The 18,417-nt window shown below is 33.1% G+C and overlaps 1 protein-coding gene across 1 annotated transcript in view; it reads right to left on the reverse strand.

Annotated features, from left to right (window-relative positions):
* TRPC4 (transient receptor potential cation channel subfamily C member 4) overlaps nucleotides 1-18,417 on the reverse strand; it is a 278,282-nt gene that overhangs the window by 151,578 nt on the left and 108,287 nt on the right. The window contains exon 4 of the mRNA XM_001368047.5: nucleotides 1,228-1,746. Coding sequence (XP_001368084.1) covers nucleotides 1,228-1,746 — 519 coding nt within the window. The remainder of the gene's footprint in view (nucleotides 1-1,227; nucleotides 1,747-18,417) is intronic.

Below are 18,417 nucleotides of genomic sequence, written 5' to 3' on the forward strand. Positions count from 1 at the left end.
AAGACTCTAAGATTTGGTAGCTAAGCATAGCTGACAGTAGATAAAATACAGTAGGCATGAATAGAGCAAGAGAAGCTAGGTATAGCAGTGGATAGAATACGAGGCTTATAATTAGGAGGACCTATCTTTGTGACTTCAAATCTGGCTTCAGACATTTCCTTAGTCATAATCCTGGGCAAGTCACTTAATCATGTTTGCCTCAGTTTCTCATCTATAAAATGAGCTAGAGAAAGAAATGGTGAACCACTCCAATATCATTGCCAAGAAAACTACAAATGGAGTCAAGAAGAGTTTGATATGACTGAAATAACTGAACAACTATAAGTAGAGTGAACACAGTCAAGCTAACTAGAGTCCAATGATACCCCTTAAAATTTATTTATTGAACATTAAAGCATAGTCTTATTTCCTTTTCATTTCCTTTGCTACATTTAATATTTAGGTTCATTTTTGACTAGCGAAGTGAGAAATTCTGTATTTTAATTTCATGAGATTTTTATATAAGCTATATGTTATTTTTCTGGTCATTTTGAGTTTCATATTTATCTTATTCCAAGTGAGTTGGCTATCTAGTAAACAGTAGCACATAGCCATGTAACAGTGGTAACTAGGTCTTTGAGAATTTACCTAAAACCTCAAATAAGAATGCTATACTTTTCAAAGAGGATGGTAGCTAAAAAATAAATAATGAAATCAAAATAATGATAATCAATTAAAAGTTTGATAATTTGAACAATATCCAGAACTCAAAAGAAAAACTGATTTTAAGACATGGAGATGGCTTAAAAGAGCAATCAATTTTCTATCCATTTTCCTATTCTATATTCTTAAGACAGATCAAAAAAATAAGAGTAGGGAGGCAGAACTGTATTCCTTTAATCACTTGAAATATATCAGGCTTTTCAATGATCACAACAAAGTTCCATCCTAAAGTTGATGCCAGAATTTGACACTGACTAATAATAACAAGAGAAAGAATGAGACTTTTTGATACCAGCATAATGCCTGACCTTAAGGGCTAGTTAGTTACTCCTGTAACTTTAAATCAACCCTAATGGTGTTGAACAATTAAATTTAGAAAGAAAAGCCATAAACACACACACACACACACACACACACACACACACACACACACACAATTCTCCTGGGTAACAATTTGCTTCTGTTAAACACTTTAGGGAACTAAAAGGTAAAATCTGTTACTAAATATTGTGCACTAGCACTTACCTCTTTTTGTCGGTACTTTATAGCCAACTTGAGTCTTGCAAGATCATTTCCACTTTGTTCTTCTATCAAGCTGTTATCATCTCTATAATTCAGGATGATTTCCAACTCCCTGGAACTCCTGGTCTGATCCAGAAGGTCCTTAGCAAATTGTTTGCACTGTCGGGATAGTTCTTCATATTCAGACTTAAATTCATTTTCCACTTTGCTCAGTTCTTGAAGCTCCCAACTGAGTTGAAAAGCTGTGAGAAATGGATCCTCACTTGACAATGCAATCAGAGATGGACTTGCCAAGGCTTTGTATATATTTAATCTAGAACGAGAATGACGGAGGCTGTCTACATCTGAACTGGAGACACATTCAACACAATTACAGCGAACTTCATGAGGTCTAGGTACAGAAACACCTTTCTGGACTAAGAGTTTTATTATCTCATAATTATTTGTATGGGCTGCCAAAATTATTGGTGTGATATCTGGTGTGAATTCAGAGAACTGCTTATCAAGGAGTATTGGAGGCACCTGAAAGAAAGGGGAAAAAATAAATCACTCAACAATGAATTATTAAACTTTTTTTGCCAAATATTTCTTGAAGAGATAGACATACAAATAAAAATAATGAATCATAATGTATGTTATTCACATCTTTGTATTTGAAAAAATTTGCTTTGCATATCTGAATGACATTAAAAATATCCTCTCTAACTCTTGTATAGAACTGACTTATCTTTAATTTTTTCCTCAAAACAATATTAAATTATACCAGAACTAAATTATTTTCATGTGATGACATTTTATTCTTAGTATGAATTTAGATATTTGTATTGTAATTAAAAATCAAGTCATCATCATAGAAACTTTCCCACTAAAACCTTCCCTTAAATACTCCCTACCACATGCTTTTCCTTTTTTCTCCTATTCTGTGACTTATAGGTAGAAAATGACTTCTAATATGCTCCTGTTGATGAATGGATATAGAGTTTATTTTCATTTTTTATCTGACAGCACTTTCTATGAAAATTCTTTTAGAGCTTCATTTTTGGTGGTCATTTTTATTATATCCCATTTTCTCCCCTCTTCATATTTGACCTCATTTTAAAAGGTAGAAATCTATGATATAGAACTAAGCACAAGCACTCATCACTCTTATTGTTCACTCATCTTGCCTAATATATTTTCAGGGTGAGGTACTCAAAACTGATTCATTAATATTATTACTTCTTTTCACAATCATTACTGCCAGTAATTGATATAGGGTTAACAACAACATTCATGTTTCTTTATTTTGGTCTGCCAATATTTGAAGGATAATGAAGGCTGAGAAAATAATGTAGAATAAGGGTAAACAAAACATTAGGAAACCAAAAATCATTTCTGAATCCTACAAATACCAATAAAATGATAATGCAAGCATTTTAGAAAATGACATTGTTCCAAAATATAATTGGTATGGAAAAGTGTGACTGTACAAGAATTTCATTAAAAACATGGAAAAATACTTAATCAAAAGTGGAATCCTCATTAAATTACAAAGATTTACTACATGTGTTGGGGCAGGTATAGATGATGGAGTGATAGGTCTGGAATCAGGAAAATTCATCATGGCCTCAGACACTAGATATGTGCCTCTCAGCAAGTCACTTAACCCTGTTTGCCTGAGTTTCTTCATCTTAAAATGAACTAGCGATTGAAATGGAAAATTACTTCAGTGTCTTTTCTAAGAAAACTCCATCATGAAGGGTCAGATATTACTGAAATAATGATTGAACAACAACAATAACTATATATGTGACTTTTAAAAAATCATCTGACTATTTGAAATAACTACTTATTATGTAAGAAACAATTATTTTATCAGCTTTTAAAATAGATTTCATTCTATATCACATTTCATTTACATTTCTCAAGTCAAATTAGTAAGACAAGAATCATTTAATAGATGTTTACTATGTTTAAGATGTGCTAAGAACTAGAAATACAAATGCTAGCCTCAAGGAGCTTATATTCCAGTAAAGAAAGATCACACATAAAAGTTGGTAATATTCAAATTCCTATCACAGAGAAAAAATAAACAGCATGTGTGAAAATAATTGTTACTAACTACTTTTTTTTAAACCCTTACTTTCGGACTTGGATCAATACAATGGATTAGTTCCAAGTCTGAAGAGTGGTAAGGGCTAGGCAATGGGGGTTCAGTGACTTGCCCAGGGTCAAATAGTTGGGTACTAACTACTTTTTAATCTTTCATGTTCACTGATCTGATTATTTTGTAAAGTTGTAGCTGTTATCTTAATAGTAATTGATATATCCAGTTATGAGCTGATTGAAAAACTGAGTATAATGATCAATAATCATAGCATGAATTATAGGAAAGATATTAATCATAGAATTATGATTGAATTATATGTTAATGATAGTGAATATGTAAAATATCATTAAATAGCCTTACGATATGCTCTGGACTCAGGTACTTTGCCTCAGTATCTGGGACATGTTATAAGACAAGACTTAGTAAAGAAACCCTAACCACAAAAGCTGATACAAGGGCACCTAACTACAAACCTGGTAAGAAGGCTGTAAATGGCCTTTTCCTCTTTTTTTTCCCACTTGCCATCACCTAGGGCAGATATCTTAATATTAAACTCCTTTGCATACTATAAATATTTGTCTACAAATTCAAGGTCTCAGACTATACTGAGAATGAATGCAGACTCATTGACTCTGCATGTCTCACGAGCATATTGCCATCAGTGTTCTTGGCTTTAGATACTTTCTGCCATAAGAAAGTCAATTTGCTCAGAAGATTTGTTTCCATATTTTTTTCTTATAATCTTGGCACCTCTGAAGACTGAGAATTTGGACTCCAGGCTCCATTGGCCCTTCCAGCTGAACTACTCAGATTCACTGAGTGCTCATCTTTGGAATTTCCTCTGAGAAGGACCTCAAACTCACCAAAAGTAGATCCAAATCTTACCAAAAGACCTGGCCCTTCTGACCCTGGGTAAGCCCCCACATTTAGGAAGAGGCCACCCTTTTATCTCTAGAGATGGTATTTGTTGTTGGGGTATCATGGTTATATTTTCCTGTTGAAAATGGCTCTATTTTGATAGAATTCATGAAAATCATTAGGGGTTGTCTTTGGGAGCCTAAGTGATTTCAGGAATAGTTGCCTGTTGAGTGTTGTCTTTGGGAAGCTAACTATAGATGCTATTAGATATTTTCTACGTCTAAAAGCAAGAATTGCCAAAATTGTTCTGCTTGTGGAGATTTTTTCTTATAGGAACCTTTTTCCACTTAATGATGACAGTTACACATGCAATTTAATCATAGTTTTATTTTAGAGGAGTTTTTTTTTAAGTTGTATAACTCATTACCAAGAATATTTTGAATTGATTATGTTTACTTATTCACAAAAGTCTTGACTCTAGACAACCATTAGAAACAGTAAAAACCCAAATTAAATTGTTTACATTCTGTTAACAGAAGCTATAGATTTGTTAGATAAAATGAGAGAACTGATTTTTTAATAGCTATGAACTCAGATCTGTCCAGGCTTGATAGAGAAATTATGTACACAATATTGATACTTTTCTCAAAGGATTTAAAAAGTGCGTTCATGGTTAAAATAATGCTGTGATTTATGTGTGTGGGCCTGTGTGTTTGTGTGTTAATAAGATAAGAGCAAACAGCATTCTTTGAGGCTGAGAAATTTTCCACTGGAAGTCTGAGATTACAAAAATGGGAAGTGAAAATTCTATCTCATGCAAAACCCCTTTAAGGCAATTGCTTGGGGAATGGGGACAAGGATAACCTCCTGTTCAGCCAGGCAAGACAAAGGTAAAAGCTATTAAATTAAGTGAGGTCTGGTTAGAAAAAATCAAATGTTCTAGGCAGTGTATGGGTCCTTTAATTATGATGTTTTGGGGAATCTTAGGTTAGCCCTTCAAACAAAGTACCCTCAATACATGAAATACTAGTATCATTGGGCTGAATTATCTAGTTTCTCATTCAGGAAAAGGAAAAGCTCAGGTAGCCCCCAAAGCCTCTAAAATTCAGAAAACTCTAGAAGAACAAGAGACTCCAACAATGATGCCTCCTTTTTACCTCTTCCAGAGCTGAGATTTTCCATGAAAAGAGAAAAATAGTACACAATAACACAGAAGCACTTGTTAACATATGAGTCTACTTAGCTACTTAAAAATAGCCCAAAGTTTGGTGAAAACCTACTACAGTCATCAATTAGTTCTACGTCATCTTTAAAGGCTTTAATCCTAACTAGGGAGATGTTACTGACTTACCTGATATACTTCTCTGCCTGGCAAAGAATAATACAGTCATTGAGGCAACTATTAAGCTAATTATAGTAGGATTTATACTAGTCCCCAGGGAAAAGGACAAAATGCTCAGCAAACCTGGTCAGCTTAGAACTGCCACTGGGATCCAGACAATCTTGTTGATTACAACAGGCTTATCCAGGGAACTGTGACAGAGGCTGGCACTAGAGAAAAAGTGCCAGACTGAAGAGTATGTGAAATTGATCACCTCGACGGGGGAGGGGCCCCAGGAGTGAATTTCCTGAGGAGAAATTTCTTTAGTGCCAGCCTCTATCACAGAACAGAGATACTAATTAGGGGATGGATACATGTGTGGTCTGGCCAGAAAATTTCAGTAAGTTTCAGGAAATTATTCAAGATGATATGGAGACTCCAAGTCATTTCTTTGACTCCACAAAAGAACAAAATGGTTTGCAGGCCTAGATCCATTAACCCTGGAGATACAAGACTTTTCAATACAGCCTTTATTAACCAATTCTCTTCTTGGATCAGAAAATATTTTCAAAATAATTGTTCAGTCTGGCTGAAAAAAACCCATCAATGAGCTAAAATTCATAGTCTTGTATATACATGAAAGAGAAAAGAAGAAAAGTAAGAAACGGAATGTATTTTTCCAATGGTCCCAGCTTATATATCTAAGATAAAAAGAAATCAGTCTTTGGATTGTTATTATTGTGGTTAGAAAGGTCATTTAATTAAGGAATGTGGGAAGAAAAATTGAAACTAGAGGAATCATAAAAGGAAAAACAAGTTTTGACTCAGGCAGGATCTTATACATGATACTATGGGCACACCACATAGCATGAAATATGGGGAGGTGTTAAGGTCTCAACAACAACAACAACAAAAATTACATTTGAGAGGTAAAGGATTTTTAAAAAATTTAAATGTTTAACTTACTTCATATCTACATAATAAATCATATTCACAAGTGTCCCAGAGCCTCCCCAAATCACAGAAGGTATCATCAGGAGACCAACATATTTATAACAATTGTCTTTTATATTTTCACTTTTGAATTCCCTCTCTGGATATAACATTCACAATTTATTCTTCCAGTATTAATTTTGTAGCTGTGTATAATGTTCTCTTGGTTCTACTCATTTCACTGTTTATAATCTTATGCAGTTCTTTACAAGTTGTTTTTTTTTTTTAATTAGCTTGCTCATCACTTCTTATGGCACAATAGCATTTCATCACAAGATTGTATCACATATTACTTATTTATTCCCCAGCTAATGGATGTCCCCTCAATTTCCAATTCTTTTGTATCACAAAGATTGCTGCTATGAATATTTTGGAACATTTCTGTTCTTTTCCTTTTTTACTGATATCTTTGGAAAATAGACCCAGAAATAGTATTGCTGGATCTAAGGGTATACACAATCTTATAATTCTCTGAGTGTAATTCCAACTTGTTCTCCAAAATGGTTGGATCAGTTCTCAGCTCCACAAACAGTTGTATTAACATCTCTGTTTTTCCACATCCTCTCCAATATTTGTCATTTTGCTGTTTTGTCATTTTGGCCTGCCTGATGGGTGTGAGGTAATATCTCAGAATTGTTTTTTTTTTCTGGTTTCCTAATGAGTAGTGATTTTGAGCATTTTTATATACATATATATTACTTTGATTTCGTCACCCAAAATTTTTCTGTTCAAATCTTTTGCCCATTTGTAAGTTTGAGGATAAAAAGGTAAAGGACTGAGGAAAGGCTTTTTTTTAACATTCATAATTTCCTCACAATAGTAGAAATAAATTAAGAATAATCCATTAAAATGTGAAATGTCTGCAACTCCCTAAAAGAGCCTGTTTTGTACCAATCTGCATTATCTGTGCTGTTCATGCTTTGTAAAAACTCATGTCTACAGGTGCTTTCAGATGGCCCCTGTATCTGAGACCCAGAAATGGATAATGAGCAAGAGAACTACCAAGTGGCATCTAATTCTATGCCCTGAAAAGAAGTTGGACCATTTTACTGGATTTTTAATATTTTCTTGACCTGTTGCATCTATTCTGTAATGCACTTTGCTGAAATGTCTTTCCTATTTTGACCTCAATCAGCAGTATCTGAAGGCCTTGCTATTTGTCTCCCTAGGTTAAAAATGACTATGATTTTTATTCTTGTCATTCTCAATCAAGACTTTTTCTATTGCATTTACTGTTTAGATATGCTGAGAGTTTCTCAGTTGGAGTAGGAGTAGAAGATGAGCGATAAGGGGAGCTTATGTGTTAACCTGGTTCTGCCTCCCCACTAATAATTTTAGAACAACAATGGGGATATGATTGGAGATGTAGACTTTAAATGGTCACTCTATTGCAAATATTAATAATGTGTAAATAGGTCTTGATCAACAATACATGTAAAACCCAGTTTTTACCCAATTGTTCATTGAATACGGGGAAGGGGGTGGAAGAGGGAAGGAAAGGGAAGGAATACAAATCTTGTAACCATGGAAAAATATTCTAAATTAAGTAATTAAGTGAATTAATTAATTAAATTAAGTAATTAATAAAATTAATCAAGTGATTAAGCAAATTAATTAATTAATTGAAAGGTTATTTTTAGAACCAAATTCTCACCAAAAAGGTGAAAGGACTGACTTATTGAGATCTCTCACCCTTCCTTGACTCATTTAATATTTGATTTTTTCTGAATCCTGTTTTTCTAAAGTATTTTAGTTAAATCTTATCAAACATTTAAATATACATGTATGAATATGTGAATATGAATATCACAAAGATGAAAATAGTCATATTTTGCTCTCCAGATAATAACAAAGGATATTATATAGCAGGAGGTAAAAGTTAGGATTCTATTCGTCCCTCCCAACATCCTCTTAGCAATGTTTCTACATAATTCCTTGCTGAAGGCAGCAGCAAAGAGGTGTAAATTTACTCTTTCTCATGTTTATCTGAGCAGAGATAATGAAGAGGGAAAAGAAAGGATTACAAAAAGGATAAAATAAGTATTCTTTAGCCCATTCTATTGGAATAACTCTGTGCTAGGCTAATGGATAAGAAAGTCTTTAATAAATGTCTAATATTGGTAGAAAGATTGGAAATCTAGACACAAAATAAATAAACAAAATACAAGGCAATACATTATTCCCTTGGTCAAATCATTTAACATCTCTGATCAAAGTTAGGTAATCTGAAGGCCTTGAAGTAATGGTTTTGAGGTATCTTCCAGTTCTAACTCTTTCTTAATGCAATTCCCTGATTCAGAATCAAGAAAAAAAGTGATAGACAACACTCAGTAGTGTATGAGAGAAGGGAGGGAATTAATCTCATTAAGATTAGATTGAATAGGGAAGATTGAATTGAGTTTATTCTTAAAATATTGATATAATTTTGACAAAGGAGAAATAACAGTGTTAGGGGAGGGGAGAGATTCTAGAGAGGGAAAGTGGTATGATTAAAGACACAGAAAGAGAAATAGATATTACCAGCATTGCTGGAGGGCAGGAAAGGTCACTTGGCAAAGTGGAGAAAGTGCTGGGCCTAGAGGCAAGAACATCTGGATCCAAATTCTGACTCAGATGCATCCAAGATGAGTGACTTTAGGTAAGTCATAACTTTCCTAGGTCTTGGTTCACTTCAATATAAAATGAAGAAGTCTCAAAATAGCTCTCTAGAATCTACATGTCTTGACTTAGTAGACATGTACCCCAAAGAGATGAATGAGGAAAACAACCTACACAAAGACATTTGTAGTAGCTCTTTCCATTGCACAAACAATAGAAATTAAGAGGATGCTGACCAATTGGGGAATGGCTAAACCAATTAAGTTAAATGAATATAATAGAACATTATTAAGTCATAAGAAATTATGAAATGGACAATTTTTGAAGAAAATGGAAAGATATATGACCTGAGGTAGAGCAAATTGAGCAAAACTAGGAGAACAGTGACAATCATGTTATAAAGAAAAGAAACTTTGAAATTCCAGAATGTCAAAAATACAACTTGCTACCCATTTCTTGACAAAGTGGTAATAAAACTCAAATGCAGAATGAATAACATCTTTTTGGACATGATCAATGAAGGAGTTTTCTTCATTTTATTATATATTTATATTTTATGTTATATTATACATATATTTATGAAGTTTTTCTTCTCTTTTGTTTAATGTGAGAAGAGGGGAATTGGAAGAGAAATATATAATTGTTAAATGGAAAAATAATAAAATAAAATTTTAAAAAATGGAGTGATATTTAATGGCATCTAAGGGTCTTTTCAGCTTTAAATATAGATCCTAATTTGAAGTTTGGACATCTGAATTTAGAGCAATGAGGTTCTTCACTGGACAGACATAGTTTAAATTACATTTTAAGAATTTAATTTTTTTTTATAAATCACTAATTTTCTATGAAAACTCACTTCATATATAGATTTATTTCATGGTCAAAATATTTGATTTTTAAGGCCTAAATATAAAATTTCATACGCAAACTTTAAAACTAAATAATAAGACTTTTAGAAATTGCAAATGAAAATGTATACTATGGAATTTTAAAACAACCTGTACACCAAATTTTATCCTTCAGAGATAGACTGAAACTACTTTAAAATTAAAAATTTGTGAAAATATATAATACCACATCACATCATCATCTTGGTATACTTAGGGCGGGCATGTCACTTTACACCTAAAATTTCTCCCCTCATTGAATAGGTGGAAGATATAAAAACTTCATGCAAGGTAATTGGAACTTGGCTTAGGGAGAATCACAGAATTTTGGAGCTAGAAGGAACCTTATGATCATCTACTCCTATTCCTCTCTTTCCAGTTAATAGAAATAATTCTCAAATTACCTAAAACATTTATCTTAAGCTTAGAGATCTTTTTCTTACAGAAAACTATGACTACACGAGGAAAATTCCACTGTTCATTTTGTCTATGATAAAGAGAGGACAGAGAAATATGAGGATCCTCCCAAAATTTCATTTTAGCCCCAAACTCGATCTTTTTTTTTAACCAAACATTTTAATGAAGGAATTAAGCTTCTCAGTTGATGCTTTACATGCTATTCTTTCCTTTTCTCCATAATTTCGAAAACATATAGAAAATAAATTAACCAATGAACAAGTGATTCTAGCATTCCCTAGTTACTCTCAAGTCTGTAGTTCAGTCTTCAAATTCCAATCATTCTGAAATCCTCAAAAGACCAAACCAGTTTCCTCTGAGGACATCACATGGTATTGGTGATGATGAAAACAATGTAACTTACTTAAAATTAAAAAAAGATAACATCAGGAAAAATACATAGATACCAAATGTTCTTAACAATTATAGATCATGATGAATCTTCTAATCTAATAAGCAAGCAGGGCATTCTGGGGAAATAAATTGTCCAGTAGGCAGCCACAAAAGGTGTTACATTTTGATTCTTGAGTCATAGTGCTATTTATTTCCTAAGAAATTAGGAATCTTCCTCCCCAGCCTCACTGTGAGAAGGCTAAGCTCTTCGGGTCTGGGATAGAATGGACCACATTCCATTCTACATCGTACAAGTATTGGAACAGACTGATTTCCACTCCTTTCCTGTCAATGTCAGGGAAATACAACAACACTCCAGGCACTTGGTGGGATATGGTATACCTTATTTATTTTTCTTCCTTCTATTTCTTTTATTTTACTGTCATTCTCAATTTTCACTGCAACCTCTTGTCTCATAAAGTATATCTGTGACACTAAATTCCTACTCATAATCTTCTCAGTCAAACAGACTATCTCTGGCTGCAAAGGCCAAAGTAAGACAAAATAAACTCCTTACTAGACCTATAAGGAAGAGGAACATGAATAATCCACAAAACTGGATAATCAAACTTTGAAGGATGGAGAATTGGTTATATTTTAATAAAAACCTATCAAATAATTTTTATTTCATTTCTTATCATATACATAAATTATAGCTTCATTTTACAGTTAACAAACAATCATACTAACACTACAATTTATGTAAAGTTATGCGGTTCTCTCTGCACCATAGAAACCTTTCTACCTTGGAAGATTTCTCTTCTTTTGTGGATGACCTCTGATTGATCAGTTCCTACTGGGACTTCAATTGTAGAGAAAATTGACTAGGTCATCTATGTTCTCTCATTCATATCTGAATTCTACTTCTCCCTCCCCCTCTTTTTAAACCTTTACCTTCTATTGTGGAATCAATACTATGTATTGGTTCCAAGGCAGAAGAGTGGTAAGGGATAGGCAATGGGGGAGAAATGACTTGTCCAGGGTCACACAGCTGGGAAGTGTCTAAGGCCAAATTTGAACCTAGGACCTCCCATCTCTAGGCCTGGCTCTCAATCTACTGAGACACTCAGCTGCCTCCTTGGGTCTACTTCTGACACTCCAAACATGTTTCTTCATCATGCCAATGTAATGGTAACTTGACTTCCTGTGTGTTCCCCCAATTTTTAAATTTTTCCCCATTTTCCCCATTAGAATATTAACTTCCTGAGTTAAGGAACTGTCTTTATTTTTGTATTTCTAGCCCATAGCCCACAGTCTAACACACACTAATTGTTTACAAAACGCTTGTTGACCAGCATGATGACATAATTATACAGGGATAGAGATAGTGACTACATCTGTGATTTCATTGATAAAAGTGAGAAAATCAAATTGATTTTGATTTCATTTTCTAATTGATTATGTTTTATCTCACCCTCGATACATTGTAGAGTTGCCTAAGCCTTATTTCCTTGTGTCTGAGTTAAGAAGTTTGGTTTTCCTCTCTGAGCTATGTTGTCTCAGAAAACCTCTTAATCCAAAGAAATATACTATCTTACTCCCTGTGTACAGAAGGAGATCTATTCTTACTAGCAAGACTTGCAAGATGCAAGTGGGTGCCAGGAACTCTGTCATCTCTACAATATTGGGTGTCCTTCAAGAAGGTCTGAACTGTTACTGCTATGACTCAAACCATGCAGATGGATACCACAGATGAGCTTTCCACAGCAACAAAATGGTAGGAAGGCTTCTTACTAGTTCTGTATTCCTGACTTCCTTCCAATCATATTTTTCCATCATCTATGATACTTCAGAATTTGTAACTAAGAATATTGTTTTGTTTCTTGTTCTTCATTATCTTGTAGTTTCCAAATTTTTATGAAGGCTAGTAAGTGCTACCTCATTTTTTGTCTTTTGATTAACTAGCTTTAGCAATAAATTGAATATGCTCAGAACTTAGTGTCTTAGTTTACCTTATTTTAATTGTAAGAAAGGAACACTCAGAGGCAACTCCCCTGACCAATGAGCACCTTCTCTACAATTTATAATTTTAGAGAGTTTTCTAAAGCACTGATAGGTTAAGTGACTCATTCATCCAGGTTGTCCTAGCATTGAGGCTATCCCTCTTATCACTGTGTCATTCTGCTTTAATATATAACTAGGATGAAGACATTTAATGATGTCTTCATTATACATTATACATTATACATTATACAAATAATAATCAGTCCCTCATTTTAGTAAGTCTTCATTATTCCCTAGTCCAACCCAGTTCATTTCTATGTTTCATATTTTGCCTTCAACCAATTTCTTACATTTCTGATCTTCTATTGCATTCATCTACATTATTACCTAACCCTATGTCCAATTATTTCTCCACTATTCTCCATTGAAAACTATATAATTATGCCTTTTTATTACCTCTAAAATGCCTAGGACACTGTAGGTGCTCATTAACTATTACGTGGAATGGTATTTTTGACTAAACTTTCTCCTGTTCTAATAGAGGCTTTTTTTCTTTCTTTCAGATTCAGCCCTTAGCATAGCTAATGATGATGGAAAATGCTCTATCCACAAACTAGCTGATGTAAACCATACCACAAGCAGGGAAAAGCAGGCAAGACAAATAAATTCTTAAAGACAAGTTTCTAGGCACATATATGGAAGAGCAAAGTCTCCCTGTTTAAGAATAATGATAACAGCTGACATTAATATGGTGTTTTGACATTTACAAAGTGCTATTTTACATCCATTATCTCATATTCATCTCAAAACAACTCATGATGGGTAAATACTACAGGCATTACTATCCTCAATTTACAAATGAAGAAGTTATGGTCACTGAAATTAAGTGAGCTTTCAATGGTCACATAGCTAAATGTCAATCAATCAATTCATTAATAATTACTTGTTAAACTCTACTAAACCAAGAACATGGGATTTAAATACTTAAAGGGAAGGAATCTCTGACTCTATTCTACTGGGGGCTGGAGGGAGAAATTAAAGGGAGGCATCAAAAATAGGAATTAAATCCAAGTCTTCCCTACTTCAAATCCAGCCTGATATCAACTATGCCCTGTTAGCTTTGTATCAATAAAAAGCAAAGAAAGGAAAAGGGCACAAGCTACTAACAATGAATAAAAAAATTGCAAGAATGACTTGTGACAGCACTTTCCAAAGTCTTTGAATTCCAACTTCAGCATGTGAACCAAGGAACTAGGCAGGAGGTCTGAAAAAGAGTTTGAAGACAAAAGGCGCACCTGACAGATTTCATTGGTTCTTCCTATATAATATCAGCATGGTAGCTGCATGATTTTATTCTGCTTGTAGATAGTAAACCAATATTAGCTTTAAATCTTTTTGAGAACTCAGGGCTAGCTTGACATGTTATTGGCATCTGAAAAATTAATGTAACCATTGCTTCAAACAGTCTAGCATTAGAATGATTTACTTGCATAAAGGATCCATTAATGTACAAGCTGCTTGATTTTCACATGGTTTACCAATGTATTTCACCTTGAAGTGACTTAGTAACAGGCTGAGAAATGCATTTGAAATTCATGCTATATTAATTTAGCCAAATATAGAAAATATCTTTAACATCAGAACAGTACCTTCCAAAACACTGATGCCAAAATGTTAAGTATTATGAAAGAGTTATTTCCTATAGAGACATATTTATTTCTACCACTTATGATGAGTTATTCTTTTCAATCATATATGGTTAAAGTTCCTTCTTTATAACCAGAATAAGACAAATATCTTGCAAAAGGAGCTGCTTGGTATGACTTTGGATTAGGTATAGAGTTACAATGAATTTATTTGAAGTTTACAAAAATTTTTAGTCAGTCCCATTTCTTTTTCAGTGACATTTTTCCTAGTATATGTCCTTGTCTGTTTTTATCTCAAGATTTTATGCTTTTTCATAGTCAACACACACACACACATAATAATTATTGAGTGTCTACAAGTTATAAAGTTCTGTGTTAGTTTCTATAGAGGCTAGACAGACTAATGACAGTCTCGGGCATTAATGAATTTAGAGGTGAGATACTTGAAGCTAGGGAGGAAGGCATTGGATTTGGAATCAGGAATACTAGGGATCAAATGTCACTTTAGATATTTGTTGGCTGTGTAGCTCTAAGCAATCCATTTAACCTCCTTAAAAAGATTTAGTTTCCTCATCTAGAAAATGAGGAATATGACAATCTTTGTGGTCCCTTCCACAGAGCTAAATAAATTATTCCATAAGACATACATTACAAATATAACCATAATAAAAGCATAATAAGAAAATGCAAATACCTGGACCAAATTCACTTTGAGCATGAAGCAGAACAATCTAATCATCTTACTTATCAATTTCAATCAGCCAACAATAACATTTTCCTTCTCTCTACTTAGCAATGGGTCATGCTAGAAAAGTTTATAATTCATTTGTTTGGAAATGACTACACATTTATTTACCAATAGGAGTAAAGCCAGTACAGAGTTGTCTGAAGTTCTAAACATTTACAATGAAAACATACTAGATTAATGATATTGTTGAAATAATAGTAATATAAAACTGGCCAATGATAGAATTGAGTAATTGTGAATTTTTGTTTTTCTTGAATACTAAGTCTTGAGAAAAACAAATATAATCAAGGAGACAGATGAACAATTCTGTGTACATTCTGAAAGGGATTTCTGAGAAATATATATTAGAATACTATTTGGTTTAAAACAACTTTAATCCTTATAGCTTTTCTTTTTCTTGAGACACACACATTCCAACTACTACTCATAAAGGAGCAGATACAATTATAGTGATTTTATTGCACAAATGGAATGAAAACAGGGAGAAATGCTAAAATTGGAATGATAAAGAATGAGATTTTTATCTGGGATAAGATGGTAAGAATTGAAAAGAAAGGGAAAGTGGTAAAAAGATGAAAGGAAATACATCTATTTATCTATATAGATATATGTACACATACATATGTACAGAGAAATCTATCATTTATATATCTATCCATTATCTTTCTATCTATCTTGTATCCCTGTCTATGTATCTATATAATTAAAAGGGGACATTATATAGCAGAAAACATGCAGGACTATTTGGGAATCAGAAAATTCCTGAGTTCCCATTCTACCCCTGACACTCAGATGTGTGATCTTAGACAAATCAGCCATCTCTCCTACCCTCAATTTACTTGTATATAAAATGAGGATAATAATATTTGAATTTTCTCCATAAACTTGAATGTACTATATCAATCATGAGTTTATAATTGTTATTATGCACTATTTTCAAGAATATTAATTGAATTTCAAATGATGCAAGCCTGAACTAAATAATGAAATAGAACCTATCATAAGAGGTAGAGAAGTGAAGAATGTGATAGTGATTAATAATAATAATAATATCTGGCATTTATATAGTCCTTACTATTTGCCAGGTATCATGTTAAATGCTTTATAATTAGTATCTTATCTGATCCTCATAACAACCCCTGGAGATAAGAAATATATCTTTATTTTAAAGATGAGGAAAATGCGGCAAATATAGGTTGAGGTAGCTTGCCTGAGGTAACACAACTAAGTGATTGAGATGAGGTTTAAACTAGGTGGCACAATAGACAGAGCCCTGGGTTTGAAATCAGGAAGATTCATTCTTCTGTGTTCAAAATTGGTACAATAAAAAAAAAAACTGTACCATATAGTTGCCAATGAGCAGGAAAAAGGAGAAGCTCTATATTTTTGGAACTGTACCTCAGATATGAATGAACCCTTCTCATACAGTGTAAATCCCATTCTATGAAAAATAAAACATTTGATAAACACATGATTTGCTCTGATGCCAATTTCATCACTCACAGAGGAAACAATGAAGAAAATCACTCTTTTGGACTAGAAACTGACCACCAAAGTAGAGCAGATTACTGAAGTAAAAATAATGAGAACCTTGAATAAAGATGACTATGTCTTCTCAAAGAAGATAATAGTGAATAAAAGAAATCTGAGCTTAAGGAAGTCTTCATAATGTCCATACCCCCAGTTTGCCACTACTCTAGATATATCCTTTTGGAATCAAGCCCAAAGGGCTCTAAATTATATCCTCTAATCTAGCAATATCTCTACTAGATCTGTATGCCAAAGGGATTTTAATGGGAAAATACGTAAAATTATTTTTTTAAAAGTCAATATACATTTTAATTATCACTTTCTGACATTTTGCTATGCATGCTCTCTCCATCCTTCACACCTTACCATCCTCCCCAAAACAGTAGGTAATATGATGTAGGTTGCACATGTGTTATCATAAAATAAATATTTCTACATTCATCATATTGTGAAAGAAGACACAGATTGCTTACACTAAAGAAACATTCATGAAAGAGGTAAAATGAGTTACTTTATCAGTTCCTTATATGGTAGTGGATAGGTTTTTTTTGTTTTGTTTTGCTTTGTTTTTATCATAAGTCCCTTGGAGTCATCTTGGATCTTTTCATTACTGATAATAGATAATTCATTCACACTTGATTATTGTAAATCATTTTTGTTACTGTGTACAAAATTCCTCTGGTTCTGTTCATGTCAGTTTGTATCATTCCATACAAGTTTTCATAGGCTTTTTGTGATCATCTTACCATTTCTTATGACATAATCAAATTCCATTGCAATCATATACTATAACTTGTTCAGCCATTCCCCCATTAATGAACATTCCTTCATTTTCCAGGCCTTTACCACCAGAAAATTGCTGCTATAAACATTTTGATGTAGAAAGATCCTTTTCTCCATCTTTGTTTTCTTTGGGATTCAGAGCCAGTAGTGATTATTGCTGGGTAAAAGGGTATGCACAGTATGATGATCCTTTGGTTATGGGTTCTATATTGCTTTCCATGTTCAAAAATATTTATACCACTTCTTTTTTCTGGGGACAAAGAACTGGAAATCGGGGAAATATCCATCAATAGGGGAATGGATGAACAGGAGGATTTCAGAAGAAATTTGGAAAAAACTCACAATAAACCAATGCAAAGTGAAGGAGAATATTGTAACATGATAACAACAGCATTGTACAATGATCAAATATGAATTATTTAGCTAATATCAATAATGCAATGATGCAAGACAAATGAACTGTGATGAAAAATGCAATCAACATCCCAAAAAAATTGATAAAATTTGAATGCACAAACCATTTTCTTCATGATTTTTGTGATGCATCTTCTTCCACAACATAACAAATATGGAATTATGATGGTATGATAACATGTACATAACCTATGTCTAAATGTTTATTGAATTGTGGAAATAGGAGGGGAAGGAGAGGAGGAAGATAATTTGGAACTCAAAATGTGAGAAAATTAATGTTAAAAACTGTTTGTATATATTAACTGCAAAAATTAAATATTATTGAAAAAATAAAAACATGTCCTCTTTGGTAATATCCAAGACATGTTCTTTTGATGGAACTATTAAATTACTTTCAGTGGGAAAGCTCCTTCATTCTGTATTTTCTGGTATGTGTTTTACTATGTATACTTTTTATTATTTCTGTTTTGCTATGATTTTGACAAAAGGACTTCTTTGCTATGGTTATATGTATGACATGACAGTGTTATAAT

This window comes from Monodelphis domestica, chromosome 4 (genome assembly GCF_027887165.1).
Source record: "Monodelphis domestica isolate mMonDom1 chromosome 4, mMonDom1.pri, whole genome shotgun sequence".
Lineage (NCBI taxonomy): Eukaryota > Metazoa > Chordata > Mammalia > Didelphimorphia > Didelphidae > Monodelphis > Monodelphis domestica.